Source organism: Cetorhinus maximus, chromosome 9, assembly GCF_964194155.1.
Source record: "Cetorhinus maximus chromosome 9, sCetMax3.hap1.1, whole genome shotgun sequence".
NCBI classification, from domain to species: Eukaryota; Metazoa; Chordata; class Chondrichthyes; order Lamniformes; family Cetorhinidae; genus Cetorhinus; species Cetorhinus maximus.
In genome coordinates, this window is record NC_135887.1 from 4272886 (window position 1) to 4288243 (window position 15358).

Genomic DNA, 15358 nt, shown 5'->3' on the forward strand with positions numbered 1-15358 from the left:
CTCCAGCAGTAGCTCCATGCTAATCCCAGCCTGGCAGTACTTGAATGTTAATTCTAGGCTGCCAACAATGGAACTGATCTTTGGATGGCACATATGGGCGGACAATGGGCAGAACAATTATACCACCAAGGGCGCCAGCAAGAGGTCCTAAGCATTTTCATTGTCAGGCCTCAATGGCATAATTTTGGCACGTTACCAACACTCAACAGGGAGCTTCTGATTGGAGTGGAATAGGGGAGGTTGGAAATTTGGCAACTTGTCTGAAGAATATCCCAGAAGACAAAACTTAAAGGGGGTGGAAAGTGTAGTATAAAGAGTTAATGTTAAATATGTAAATGGACAGTCTACATCATCAGTGATGTAAGATCACATGACAACTGAGTATGCTGAAAAATAGTTCTATGTGAAGCCTCGTGCTAATCCTTGTACTGTACATAGTAGAATTTTCAATAAAAGGTAAAGTATACCAACAGCTTTGCCTCCGGCAGTCTTTATCAATCTTGACCAAGGACAACCTCAGTTAAAACCCACGACAATGATAACAGATGGTAACAGCAGAAAACACTTTGGAAACAGCACTAAGAGCCCAGTGACTGGAGGAAACAGCAAGAGAAACAACTGGGGGAATAAGTACAGCACGGGAAAAATGCCAACATAACTCGAAGAAAGGCTAGAGTGAGGGAAAAGCCATGAAGAAAATCCTATCTTTTCCAGAGCGCTTTGACCAGGAAAGCTCAGATCAAGCCGAGAAGCGGCAGACCTGGGGTCGCGGGTTTACCAAGTACAGACCCGCTTCGGGACTAGCAGTGAAGGCTAGCAAGGAATGCCATAGGCAGTGTGCATATGATGTAATGATCAGACAAGGCATAAACAAAGAGACAGCAACACACAAAGGGGTTATAAAAGCCCTTGGTGCACAGTTCAGCCTTAGAAAGAACGCCATTATAGAAAGGGGGAAGTGCAATAAACGTACCCAAAGACTGGGAGAGAGGGTAGATTCCTTCATTAACGATTTATATCGACCAGCTGAGAATTGCAAATCTGGAGCCCTGAAAGACACATTAATTTGGGATCGCTTTGTTGTAGGGATCTTAGAGCAGACTTGATCAGATATTCTGCAGTTGAAGGAAGATTTATTGCTACCGGAGGGAGGCAGAAGTGAGAACGCGCAATTGTGTATTTACTTGAGATGACAAGGGTCACTTGTGGAGAAAAGCAACTGGCAGTGCAATTTGTAGGAAGTAACGGCACACCTACTCTAAAGCAGGGAAAGAGCGAAGGGGGCGTGGTAGCCGCCATTACTCAGTGTTCTCACTATGGCAGGTAAAGGCGCATCAGCGTGAAGAATGCCCCACCAAGAATGCATAATGAGGAGAGGGCATTTGAAATCTGTCAGCCATGACAAAAAGCTCCTAAAATCGAGATTTAAGGTGAAACCAACATGTAGCATTCAAAAAATTGAAGATGGAAAAGATAATGAAGTGCCATTCTTGGGAGAAATGACAGGACCTAATGGGGACTATTGGAGCACAAACATTATGCTCAAGAAACATAAAACAAACTTCAAATTAGACACTGGAGCAGGGGTTTCAGTTCTTTCAGACACAGAAGAGTGGCTAGAGCAAGATGCTCTCCAGCCACTGACCATACGATTCCACGGTCCAGAAGACATTCAACTGAAAGTCAAGGGACAGCTAACCTTCAGTCCAAAAGAAGAGAAATCACAAAAACTTTTTATGTGTTCACTGTTAAGCTGAAAAGCTTGCATAGGTCTAAAACTCATATACAAATTGGGAAGCCAAAAAAATCTGAAAGAGTTCAGGACAAAATCGGAAGCAGAAGACAACCTGTTACATCACATTGACACCAGGTACAAAACCAGAATACTATGTATCTCGATCATCGACTGAAATGGAACAAAGATGTGTTGAATTGACAAAGAGGCATTAGGAGCCACGTGGGTCTATGAGAACAAAAACAGAAAATGCTGGAAAAACTCAGTAGGTCTAACAGCAGCTGTGGAGAGAGAAACAGAGTTAACATTTCAAGTCCATATGACTCTTCAGCCAGGGAATCAATGTGGATTTGTGACCAGAATCGCTAAGACCAAATTTTGGGGAAAAACTATATCTGCGATCTTACCTTATAGAAATAGAATAGTGAGAAAAAACAGAAGTGCATTTATATCTACAAGAAGATGACCATCAATGGAATGGACCAATTACCCAGGTGATTAGGAAAGGAGCCTGAACAGAGAGCCAGGCCAGTACTGATGATTCACACACTACTCTACCTGGTTCAAGAGAGAAGATGGAGAATTTGAATCCCATACACCCTTCGAGAGGGCTGAGAACAAGATCAGGGAGATTGATGAAACCATCACAATACTTATCCCTGTGAACCAGGGTGGAAGACAGAGACTTCGGGGGTGGGGAGGGGAGGGGAGGGGGATGTGGGTGGAGATGCAGGATAATGTAAATAATGTATTTAATAGACTGTGAGACTTGGGGGGAGACCATCACCTTCTCAAGGGTAATTATGGACCGGCAATAAATGCTGGCCTAGACAGCGATGCCCACGTCCCATCAATGAATCTTAAAAATGAAGTATATAGGGTTAATGTTAAATATGTAAATAGAAAGTCTACATCAGTGATGTTAGATCACATGACATAGTATGCTGAGAGATAGTTCTAAGTGAAGCCTTGTTCTAAACCTTGTACTGAATATAGGTAGTAGAATGTTCAATAAAGGGTAAAGTTTACCAATTGCCTTGCCTCGAGCAGTGTTCATCAATCCTGACCAAGGATAACCTCATTTAAGACCCACGACAATGATAACGCGAAAGACACAATCCAGGTTGCAGGCACTGAGCAGCCAGCAGTGGGTAGAGTGGTTATTGTTGGGCCAGGAGCTGCATACAAAGTTACTTGAAAACCTTACCTGTAATGTTTCTGCAGGGATCACCAGAGGTCCCTGTGAGGTCCCAGGTGAGTGACAGGCTTGAACTTGCAGGGTTCAGGGGGTCATGGGGTTCTGGAGGGAATCTCGGCCTCGGGGCCATATCTTGGGGTGAATCATGAGGTTTGGGTGTATCATAAGGCTTAGGTGGATCATAAGATTGGGGGAGGGGTTGCTTGCAGACTTGGGGGAAGAACACGGGGCTTGGTGAAGGGTTTGGTTTAGCGATGGCAAACCAATGTTGCTGCAGGGGTCACAAAGGTCCCTTATTTCCACGTGCAAACAGTCTAATGTCGGCTTCAGGTGGGGATAAGTGCTGGCAGCTCTTGTTTGTCCTTACTTGCTGGGAGGTGAACTTCCACCTGGAAGTGTGCTCACGTGTCCTACCTGAAATGTAAGGGTCTTTGAAGGCCATGTTGCATCTGAAAAATAGGCATTGTGTAGCCCAATTGATTCCCGCCCACCCTCATGCTATGAATTCAAATTCCACCAAGGCAGTTTGACAATTTGAATTTGGTGAAATCTTGTGTCTGTCAAAAATGACCAGGAAACTATTGGATTGTTGTAAAACCCTCACTGGTTCACTCTTATCCTTTAGTGAAGGAAGGACTGGCCATCCTTACCCAATGTGTCTCCAGTCCCACACAAACATGGTGGATTCTTAACTGCCCTCTAAAAGTAGCCTATTCAAACAACTAGGGAAGAGAATAAATACCAGGATAAAAGCAAAATACTGCGGATGCTGGAAATCTGAAATAAAAACAGAAAGTGCAGGAAAAACCCAGCAGGTCTGACAGTATCCGTGGACAGAGAAACAGAGTTTACATTTCGAGTGTGTGTGGCCCTTCTTCAGAGCTCTCTGAAGCTCAAACAGATGGTGTCAGACCTGCTGAGTTTTCCCAGTGTTTTCTGTTTTTTATTTCAGAGTAAATACCAGCCAGTGGTGCCCACATCCTGAGAATACATTTTTAACGTAAACTTGAATTTGATTTGGGCCTTCATTATTGGAGGCACAAAAATGTAAAATAAATTTCCTTTAGCCTGGGACTCTAAAGCATGGATTTTACTTGGCTTATGATTGGTGTGAATTAAAAGTAGTGCACTGTAATTGCAACATACATAGACTGGATGAGACATGTTGGCAAAATGTAATTATATGTGTCGCAGGGTGATGGTTTGGGACAGGTTTCATCTTCGTTGTGCAGATATAAATGCTTGCTCTTTGGTTCAGCTTGCTTCATTTACTGAGATAAAGCATTTCTGGCCAAGGGAAACATTGATCATTAACCAAAGTGTTGAGGGATTCCTCTGAATCGCAGAATTGTTACAGAAGGGAGCCATTTGGCCGATCGTGTCTGTACCAGTTCTCCGAATGAGCAATTCACTTAGTGCCATTCTCATGCCTTCTTTCCGTATTCCTTTTCAGATAACAGTCTAATTCAACCTGCTTCCACCACACTCTCAGGCAGTGCATTCCAGGCCTTAACCACTTGCCGTGTGAATTTTCTTTTCTGCGTTCATTCTATTTTAGAACTATAACATCCATTTATTTCTTCAAATAATGATTCTTATCTTATATGCAGTCCAAGTTATGCACAATCCTGATGCCACTTTTCTTAAATTGCAAGTCATTTCAGTCCATTCAGCATTTAAATCTGCATTTTCACCAGCTCGCTCCTTGCCTTGCTCGCCTATTCACGGATTGTCAGAAAATCAATTTCAAATCTGTCCACAGCAACATCCTCCCTATCTCCGTGACCTCCTGCAGAGACCATTCATGCCTCGAAAACAAACCTACATCTTATTATGCGCTTCCTCAGCCATTATGCTCCTACCCTCTGGAATTTCCCTCTCTCAGCATCTCCACTTTATCACCTCATTTCTTTCCATTAAAAGCCATCTTTGGCCCTTTTTGATGGCGTTTTTGCCTCTTCCTTGCCCTTCCTGACCCATTTCCCTTTCTCCTCATGCTTATTACTCACTCCTCATCTACTGCTCTGGAAAGCATCCTCAGAAATCTCTGCGTACATAGTGAGTGCTCCAAAAATTCAAGTTTCACTTCAAGTGTCAGGCTGAAATTTCGGTGTCGCATTTGTGAAACAATTATAAAGAAACAAAGACAGCTTGGAATGCATACTAACATGTCCCAGGGATGGACTTGTTCCGGGGATGGCGGGACTGTCTTATTAAGAGAGATCGGGGAAACTGGGCCTGTATTCTCTAGAGTTTCGAAGAATGAGGGGTGATCTTATTGAAACCTATAAAATACTTAAAGAAATAGACATGGTAGATGCAGGTTGGAGAGTCTAGGACCAGGGGACACAATTTCAAAATAAGGAGAAGCCAATTAGGACCAAGATGAGGAGAAATTTCATTACACAGAGAGTTGTGAATCTTTGGTATTCTCTAGAGAGCCATGGAAGCTCAGTCATTGAGTATGTTTAAGGTAGAGACTGATAGATTTCTGATTAATAATAATATAAAGGGTTATGGGGATAGTGTGGATAAACGGCATTCACAGAATCACAGTGCAGAAGAGGCCCTTCGGCCCATCAAGTCTGCGTCGACTCGTGAGAAACACCTGACCTACCTACCTAATCCCATTTACCAGCACTTGGCCCATAGCCTTGAATTTAAGACATGCCAAGTGCTCATCCAGGTACTTTATTAGCACTGAAGTGTTCGATCAGCCATGATTATATTGAACGGCAGAGGATTATATTGAACGGCAGAGCAGGCTTGATGGGCTGAATGGCCTTCGCCTGTTCCTATGAACCTCTCCACGAACAGAAGATAGTTGAGTCTGGAGCCTAGATCTTCTGTGTTGTTGTAAGTCTAGCAGGATTAAAATCATGTCAAGTGGAAAATCCAGGCTGGAATGTCTGCTGCCCCTTAATAACACTTAAAAAGACAAAGTCAGAGTTCAGAGTTACAGCCTCAGGAGTAATTAAACTCTGAATGAACTCACCAAGTGTTCACTTGAAAGAATTAGTTTGGGCTTAACAGGACACAGCACCACCTTAACAGCAGAATACTGCATTTTACTTTAAATGGCGTAATGCTCTGGATCTTCCAAAAGACAATTAATGCCACAGAAGGTCTACTAAAGGTTCACAGCTAAGGGCTGGGTGTCAACCAGGTTTGCTCTCACCTAGTTCAGAGCTGTAATTAGTTTCCATTCTAATGTTTACAGGCTGTATCCTTCAATGACGCAAAATTAATATCCTCGAGGAGATTCTCAGAAGAGACTTACCCAACTGTTCCTGTTCGATCATCCTGGCAGGCACGTTTCACTTTGGGATTAAATATGTCCTTGGTATGGAGAGCAGCTTCTTTTGTGAAACACTGGGGAAAAAAACAAGCATCAAATCGCATTAAAATCACGTGCTTATTTAAAAATTGAAAATAGACTTTTAAGTAAACTCAGTCCCAAGTCTGTATTGAGTTAGCCCAGCTGAAGGGAGCAACAGTTCAATGACCCTTGGCTAAAAAGGAGGACACAGTCGAGGGGTTTCTGTTATGAATCACTATCTAGTCACCTCTACTGGACAGTTGACGTGTGTGGACAATGTGTGAACGTAGGATGAGGTTTGGGCATGATGCCCTATCCAGCTGAGCAAACAGCTGGCACACACAATCTACGCTCACATGGGAAGTAGATCACATGAACATGGCACTAAAGGTTAACCTCCAACACAGAGAGTGTCCCTTCAGGGAAGAAGGGACAAAATGAGAAAAAGTAATAATTTTCCTCCCATTCCCACTTTGTAATTTATTTTCTGCTCCAGGAGGCTCAGTCGGTAGCACTCTTGCTTCTGGGTCACAAGGTTCCAGTTTCCAGTCCCACTCCAGGGCTTGAGCACAAAGATCAAGGCTGATACTTCAGTGCAGTAATGAGGGAGGGCTGCACTGTCGGTGGTGCCGTCTTTCAGATGAGACATTAAACTGAGGCCTCATCCACCTGCTCAGGTGGATATAAAAGAGCCCATGGAGCTATTTTTAAAGAAAAGCAGGGGAGTTATCCCCAGCTTCCTGGCCAATATTTATCCCTCAATCAACATCACAAAAATTGACTATCCGATCATTATCACATTGCTGTTTGTAGGAGATTACTGTACACAAATTGGCTGCTGCAGTTCCTACGTTACAACAGTGACTACACTTCAAAAGTACTTCATTGGCTGTAAAGTGCTTTGAGACGTCTGGTGGTCATGAAAAGCACTATATAAATGCAAATAATTCTTCCTCCGGGTATATGTACATACGCTCATACACCCCATTCATTATTCTCTAAGAAGGGAGTTAAAATATTAACACATTTCTCCTGATGTCAGTGCAGGAAAGAATCAGTGAAAGTGATGAGATAGCTCCTGAAACACCACTGCACCTTCAAAGTTTGGTAAAATAGGATTTAGTTCAAGTTACATTTAGCTGAAAGTGATTTGTTGCCTCTTTCAGGAATTGTTCTGTCTAAATGAACATAATAGCATGGTCCAAAGCCCCAACTTACAACACTGCCAAATGCACTTCCTCAATTATCATTGCATCCAATTCTTTGTTGTGTTGCTACTTTACATAAACAGAAATAAAATCTCCAATGACGGTTCGAGTACAGTGCAACCAATTTACTATCCTACTTATGATGGGTGAGTGGTGTCAGTGGGTTTTACCATAGTACCTCCACGCAGTGCTGGGACATAATGTATGCTGTCTTGCCCCAAACATAATACTTCTATGTGACTGCTCTGTGAAAGTGTGTTGGCTGCATGATTTCTTTGGAAACCGCTTGAGCTTCAGGTGACTTTGTACTTCATTCTTCTGGTTCAGCCATGTCACAGTTGCTGCCTGCTGTCAGGCACATCTTCTTTACTTGCACAAGGGTGCTGGTGGCTTCAGATGCAACATCATTACCCTGAGAGATAACTGTCTTATCCATGCCTAATCCTCAGTGTGCCCACTGACCTTTGTTGGAGCAGACATCAGGGCATCACTGACATCCATAAATCTCTGTTCTCAAAGTTCTCTCAATTCAATCAGCGAGAATGTTGAAGCCAAAACACAGAACCTTGTAGAGAATGGAGCCCAAGTTGCGAATGATCTGGATTGCTGTGAGGTAGTTCCTACTGTTCTTCCAGGCCCAAAAAAGAGAGGAGGAACACGTTGAAATGCTGTCTGAAAGAGTTAGCCCCAAACAGACCTTTTATTGAAAAATATTGAGTGGTATTTTTGAGGCTGCACATCTGTCTGTGTCAGTGAGTGAGTTCACAACAAAACATAAGAGAAGGTTAGTATTAGCCCTAAGCTTGGGGTAGGCTCCTGATTTTATATCCCTTAAGAACATAAGAAATATGAGCAGGATTAGGCCACTCGGCCCTTCAATCCTGCTTTACCATTCAATACAATCTCCTACTGCAATTGCACCTTCCCATACTATCCCCATATCTTTAGAGTATAAGGAATAGGAGCAGGGCTTGGCTTTTCCACCCTTCTCACTCATTGCTGTCCTACTCAATAATACCCAGGGTTATCTCCTCAAATCAATAAAGGCTTTGAAACTCTAAATATGTCCCTGTCTTCCACATCAGCCTTGCAGTTCTCTAATTTGCCAGACACCATTGTGTTCTGCCTTAGGTCCAAAGCTGTGGAGTGATCTTCACATTTTTCCAGGTTAGAGAGCACGTATAGCTGGGAATGCCACAGTACATCCAGCGAGGTTGTCTTACAAGGATAACAAGGTTAAATCTTGAGTCATATAAATTGTCATGAGTTTGCTGCATTTTCAGTCTGGCCATGCATGGTGAACATTCAGTCAACTGTTCCTGGAACACTCTAAAGGGTGAGCTTCTACAAATGCTAAGGACTTGCCAGTACAAAAGTTTATGAGGGGCATACATGCCAGGGACAGGCTCCTGACACTAAATCATCCTGTAGCTTCCTGCAAGCTCACCAACTTCTTCCTTGCCTGTTTCCATCTAGATTGGATTCTGCATATTGCACTGGCTCTGATTGCAATTTGCTCCCATGGTTTCTGAATTAGTCCTTTTTAAGGATCGTGTCCTTAGTCTCATACAGGACTCCTTTCCTGTATTTCATGAATGAAAACCTCCAACATTTTGGTGTCGAATCCAATGGGTTTTTTTCTGCAAGCCTCCATTTAACGTGGCTTTTTTTTTTAAACACTAACCTCTGGCCTCAACTCTCCTCTGCAATTGCAGTGACTTAAATATCTTCTTAATCCATTTGAATGCTGCTCAACAATCCGGTGCTCTGTCAATCAGCCAGTTGTGTAGATGGGGGAATCACATGATTTTATACATCCAGTTCAAGATTATATTAAAGGTTCACAGGCAGGCAAAAGTTCACCCAAAAAACTTCAGCGCTTCATGGTTAACCATTGAACAGGGTACCAACAGTGATTTCTATGCTTATGAATTCATATCCTATTATATATACACATTTGTTAGACAGTTAAACATTCAGGTATTGCTTTGCTGGTTTTGGTCTGTAGGCTTCAGAGTTGAATAAGCAACTGCTAGACCACACAATAAGAAATACCTTGGCTGTAACTACACAGCTAAAGTTCTGCTGACGAGAGTGAAAGGAGCACTCTGGTAAGTGAGTAATGCTTTCATGTTGAAAGGCAAGTCTAGACTAGGATAAGAAAAAGATTCTTTGACAGAACCTTTCAAAACTTTCTGAAGAATAACAGATTGGGGTAATTTTGGAAAAAGCAACTTACTAATACTGACATTGGAGTAAAAATGATGTTGGAGACCATTTAAACCAATTCATGTTCAGTCATATGAGACCCCATCTGAGGTGGAGTCAAAGCCATGCCACCCACTACACTGAGACTTGTGGCATTTTATTTTTCCTGCTTTTTTTTTTTAAACTTTGCCATTTTTCTGCATGAGTGAAGAGAAGGGCCTTTAAATTATAGTGAAGGACCAATTGTACGAATGCTTGGCATTCTGAAACTTCTTTCTTTGCTATTGTGACAGAGGTGGAACCAATTATTTTAAACAAGACAATGGCACAAAGGAGAAATCCAAACAAAGACGTTAACGTTTTCGTAGTGACAGCATAATTTCAAGACCGTCATGTATATTTTGTGACTTTTAAGTCACACATGTAACAGCGCAAAAATATACGCTAGTTCTCACGCTCATGCAATATGGACTTATGGAGCAAAAATTCAAAATAAGCAACTTACATTAAAACAAAATGGAGTTGAGAGGTTAGGTGACCTTTTCTTTCCTGCCAAAACACATGGAGTACGAAACCCTTGAGCTAACCCTCATGTCTGGGCAAGTCATTAAATTGCAAATGACCTTTCTGGACACATCTTTGAGAAGTATTTAAAATGCAAAAGACCCTTCCTGTGATTAATGCCTGCCCTTCTCTAATTAAATAAATGAACTGTTTTCACACACAAAAACTGAAAATTCTGGAAAAACTCAGCAGGTCTAACAGCATCTGTGGAGAAAAAAAAAGAGTTAACGTTTCAAGTCCAAAACATTTTTAGTCTTCTTCAGAGCTAAAGAGAAGTAAAAATGTGATTAAATTTATACTGTTTAAGGGGGATGGAGCAGGTGAAGCTGGATAGAAGGCCAGCAATATGTGGGCGCAAAGGAGAGATTGCCAAAGATGTCATGAACAAAAGGACAAAGGGGTGTTAATGATAATGATACTGGCTAAAGGAGGTGCTGATGGTGGCATTAAGGTCAGAAAGCAGAATGTGATAATGGAGGACCTCTTCACCATGGATGTCCAATCCCTCTACACCTCCATCCCCCACCAGCATGGTCTGAGGGCTTTCTGCTTCTCCCTTGAACAGAGGTCCAAAGAATCCCCATCCAACACCATTCTCTTCCATCTGGCTGAACTTGTTCTCTCACTGAACAATTTCTCCTTAAACTTGTCTCACTTCCTCCAAATAAAAGGTGTGGCTATGGGTATCCACGTGGGCCCCAGTTATGCCTGTTTCTTTATGGGGTATGTGGAACGTTCCTTGTTCCAGTCCTACTCAGGCCCCTTCCCACAACTCTTTTATTGGTATATCGATGACTGTTTCAGTGCCGCTTCATGCCCTCGTCTGGAAAAATTTATCAATTTTGCTTCCAATTTCCACCCCTCCATCACTTTCACATGGTCCCTCTCCAACACTTCCTTTCCCTTCCTTGACCTCTGTCTCAATTTCTGGTGATAAACTGTCCACCAATATTCACTACAAGCCCACCGAATCCCACAGCTCCTCACACCCCACTTCCTGTAAGGACTCCATCCCATTCTCTCAGTTCCTTCACCTCCGTTGCAACTGTTCTGATGATGCCACTTTCCAAAATGACACTTCTGACATGTCTTCCTTCTTCCTTAACCAAGGTTTCCCACCCACTGTAGTTGACAGGGCCCTCAACTGTGTCTGACCCATCTCCCACGCATCTGCCCTCACATCTTCCCCTCCCTCCCAGAAGCATGATAGGGTCCCCCTTGTCCTCACTTTTCACCCACCAGTCTCCGCATTCAAAGGGTCATCCTCCGCCAACTCCAGCATGATGCCACCATCAAACACATCTTCCCTTCACCACCCGCATCGGCATTCCGTAGGGACTGTTCCCTCCAGGACACCCTGGTCCACTTCTCCATCACCTCCAACACCTCGTCCCCCTCCCATGGCACCTTCCTATGCAACCGCGGAAGGTCCAACACTTCTCCCTTTACCTCCTCCATCCTCACCGTCCATGGGCCCAAACACTCCTTTCAGGTGAAGCAGCACTTCACTTGTACCTCCTTCAATTTAGTCTTCTGCATTTGCTGCTCCCAATGCAGTTTCCTCTACATTGGAGAGACCAAAAGCAGACTGAGTGACCGCTTTGCAGAACACCTTCGGTCTGTCCGCAAGTATGACCTAGACCTTCCTGTCACTTGCCATTTCAACACTCCACCCTGCTCTCATGCCCACATGTCCATCCTTGACCTGCTGCAATGTTCCAGTGAAGCTCAACGCAAACTGGAGGAACAGCACCTCATCTTCTGATTAAGCACTTTACAGCCTTCCAGACTTAATATTGAGTTCAACAACTTCAGACCATGAACTCTCTCCTCCACACCCTTTTTTATCCCCTTTTTTCAATATCCATTTTCAAATTTTTAATTTTTATCTACTTATATTTATTTTCATTTTTATTCATTGTTTTATCTCCATCTTTTATCCTATTTTCAATCTTTTTTCCCACCACCATCCCCTCCCCCCAACCAAGGAGTTCAAATTACTGTGGCAACATACACATTGATATGCAATACATTTACATAGCCTGGAGCTATGGTAGAGGCTCCAATTTCTTTCCATCATATGGTTGACCAGTAATCTCTCCCACTCTTATCACATGTCATTGGCACATATTGGAAGGATTTACAAGTTGATAATCAATCTGTTTGGCCACATTATGAACACACCTACCTCAGCCATCAGGTCCTGGACTGGGACTTGAACCTGGAGCTTCTAGCTCAGAGGCAGGGCCACTACCCACTGCACCACGAGACCAATCTGAATTAGCTAGCTGCTTTTAATTATAAATGGCTGCTTTAATTGTAAAATGCAGAGATTTATTTCAAACTTGGCGAGCCAATTACTTTGCCATTGGAGAATACCCGTGACTAACAAATCTGCCTTTTCTGGAATAATGTGTATTATGTGGATATTAGCAGTCAGGAATGTATCAATATTATGTTTAGTGTGTGTTCTTCTGCTGCATTTAATTGATTCTAATAGGAAACCTCTTTTCTCTGCCCAGGAATCCATCTACAAATATGCCAATCAGTCCTCTATATTAACTGTAGAGTGTGAATTATCTAAAATCTCACTATGAAAAGAAAAAGTTAAAGACACTAAGAAGCTCATTCTGAGTGCTGGGATTTGGTTAGACAGAGGACCTTGCAATGTGCATCTTATTTACTTACAGGGATTTCAATTCCAGGTGCACATCGGCAGTTATAAATCTATTCAATTCTTACAATAACAGATCTTGTCACCTGTAATCCCCAGATGTATGTTTATTGATAATTTACCCTTTGCAGAGAGGGATATTGTGCTGCTCCAGTTCTGTAAACTATATCAATATTGGAAATAGCCAGATATTTCGCTAACAGTGTTATATATTCACAGAATCATAGAATTGTTACGGCGAAGGAGGAGGCCTTTTGGCCAATCATGTCTGCACCGGCTCTTCAAGTGAGCATTGTGACTTAGTGCCTGCCTTTTCCCTGTACCCTTGCACATTGTTTCTATTTAAATAATCATCTAATGCCCTCCTGAATGCCTCAATTGAACCTGCCTCCACCAAACTTCCAGGCAGTGTATTTCAGACTTGAACCACTCGCTGTGCAAAAAAAGTTTTTTCCTCTCGTCACATTTGCTTCTTTTGCAATTCATTTTAAATCCGTGCCCTCTCATTCTCAATCCTTTCACCAGTGAGAACAGTTTCTCCCTATCTACTCTATCCAGCCCCCTCATGATTTTGATCACCTCTATCACAAGGTGAGTTTGTGTATAAATTATTGTTAAGTCACTCATCTGTTCATAGTATCATCAAAACTCAGCTTCTGTTCACATAATTACCATGGTATTGCTCACAGGCAGTCCAGGGCCTACAACATATTTCTAGTGTTTGCTGTAAGGGTCTCAGATTCCAGTCAGCACCATTACCCTATTATTTCACGTCATTAAGCTCCCACCTTTACTGCTTGAATTGGGAAGTTGACAACCAACGTCCACCACTGCTGTATGAATCTGACACACACTGTGTTACCTGGCCTGTAAAAAGGTAAATTTCAGGAATCTTTGTCTCATTTTACAATCTGATTATTTGCAGATTGACCAATCAGAAAGCTATCTATAATCCTCATATCACCAATTCCTATACTCCTGCATGTATATCAAGGTGAAATTTCATTATTTATATATATGTTATATATATTATATATGTTATGCTATATATATACAGCTTTATAAATGGTTCTGAAAAAATGCAAGTGATGGTCCAAACAGGAACAAGAAGTCTACTTTACCGAAGGCAGATCTGGTATGATTCGGTCTCTTCTGACTGGTGGAAGTACACTCATGGTTGGCTGCTACTCTCTGCAGAACAAATGAGATATTAAAAATTATGACTTTTTGTGTATTGAAAAGTGAGTGCATTCACAATGCTGCTTTGTATGGTTTATCTTCTGCTAAAGCATTCATCGTTTCCCTGGTACCTATAACTAAGCTTCCTTCATAAAAGTAATTCTAAAATTATCACATTGCTATTTTATCCATTAAAAAAGTGACAGAATACAGGTGTTAGCCTGTGACACCAGCACAACTGAAGCAGAAGCTGAAATGGAAGATAATCCTGCAATCCAATGTCCTCAGTGGGGTGCCCTAGCTGGAAAAGCAGCAGGAAGTGTACCAGTGCCTTCTCTCCAATGAGACTCCATTTATATCTCCCACAGGATAAAACTTGAAGAGGGCTGTGCACAGCACTGTTGCCTCTTTAGTGGGCAATTGGTTACTCAGAGCATGAGGATCTGTTAGTATCAACAATTTAAGGTATACAGATGAAGAGTTCCAATCCAAAGAAGAAAATTTAGGTTGCAGTTTAAGAATAAGAGGTCTCCTCTCTGAGGGTCGTTAGCCTGTGGAATTCACTTCCTCAGAGAGCTGTGGAGGCTGGATCATTGAATATATTCAAGGCTGACTTAGATTCTTGATTGACAAGGGAATCAAATGTTAGTGGGAGGGGCAGAGGAAAGTGGGCTTGACGCCACATTCAGGTCAGTCACGATTTTATCAAATGATGGAACAGGCTTGAGGGGCTGAATGGCCTGCTCCTGCTCCTAATTCTTTTGTTCTTATGTAAGTTCTATATATATGAAAATTAATGGAATATTGATTTAGTCTTTATTTGTGGTTCTCAAGGTTCTAGAGTACACACCAAAGACTTAAATGGAATAAAGATTAGAAGGGATGTCACATGGGCTGCTGAGATCCAACGCTACCTGAAACCCGGCTCTGCCAGCTGCTCCCTGGATTCAGGGAAGTGGGTTCATCCCTACAGAGAGAGAGAGAGAGAGAGAGAGGATGCACTCTATATCAAGAAAACAAATATTCCACAGGGTAGTCACTTGGTTCGAAGAATTAAACTCTCCAGCTCGCTGGCCAAAATAAAACCTGTGTGCAGGCCAGGAAAATTCAAAAAGGACAAAGCAAGTAAGAAATACGAGAATGAATAGGACTGAGTTGCTGCACCTTAGACTGCCAAGGATTTGGGGAGGGGGGCGGGGGTGGAGAGAGGAGGGGGGGAGAGAGATGGGGGGAGAGAGATGGGGGGGGGGTGGGGGAGAGAGATGGGGGGGGG

General features: G+C 42.5%; 1 protein-coding gene across 1 annotated transcript in view; it reads right to left on the reverse strand.

The window, feature by feature from the left end:
* The window catches only part of LOC144684323 (ras-related protein Rab-34-like), a 53952-nt gene extending 39847 nt beyond the window's left edge, over positions 1-14105 (reverse strand). The window contains exons 1-2 of the mRNA XM_078547955.1: positions 14028-14105; positions 6214-6305 (exon numbers count right to left, since the gene is read on the reverse strand). Of these exons, the coding sequence (XP_078404081.1) occupies positions 6214-6305; positions 14028-14081 (146 nt within the window). The 5' untranslated portion in view covers positions 14082-14105. The remainder of the gene's footprint in view (positions 1-6213; positions 6306-14027) is intronic.
* Between the last annotated feature and the right edge of the window lie 1253 nt (positions 14106-15358).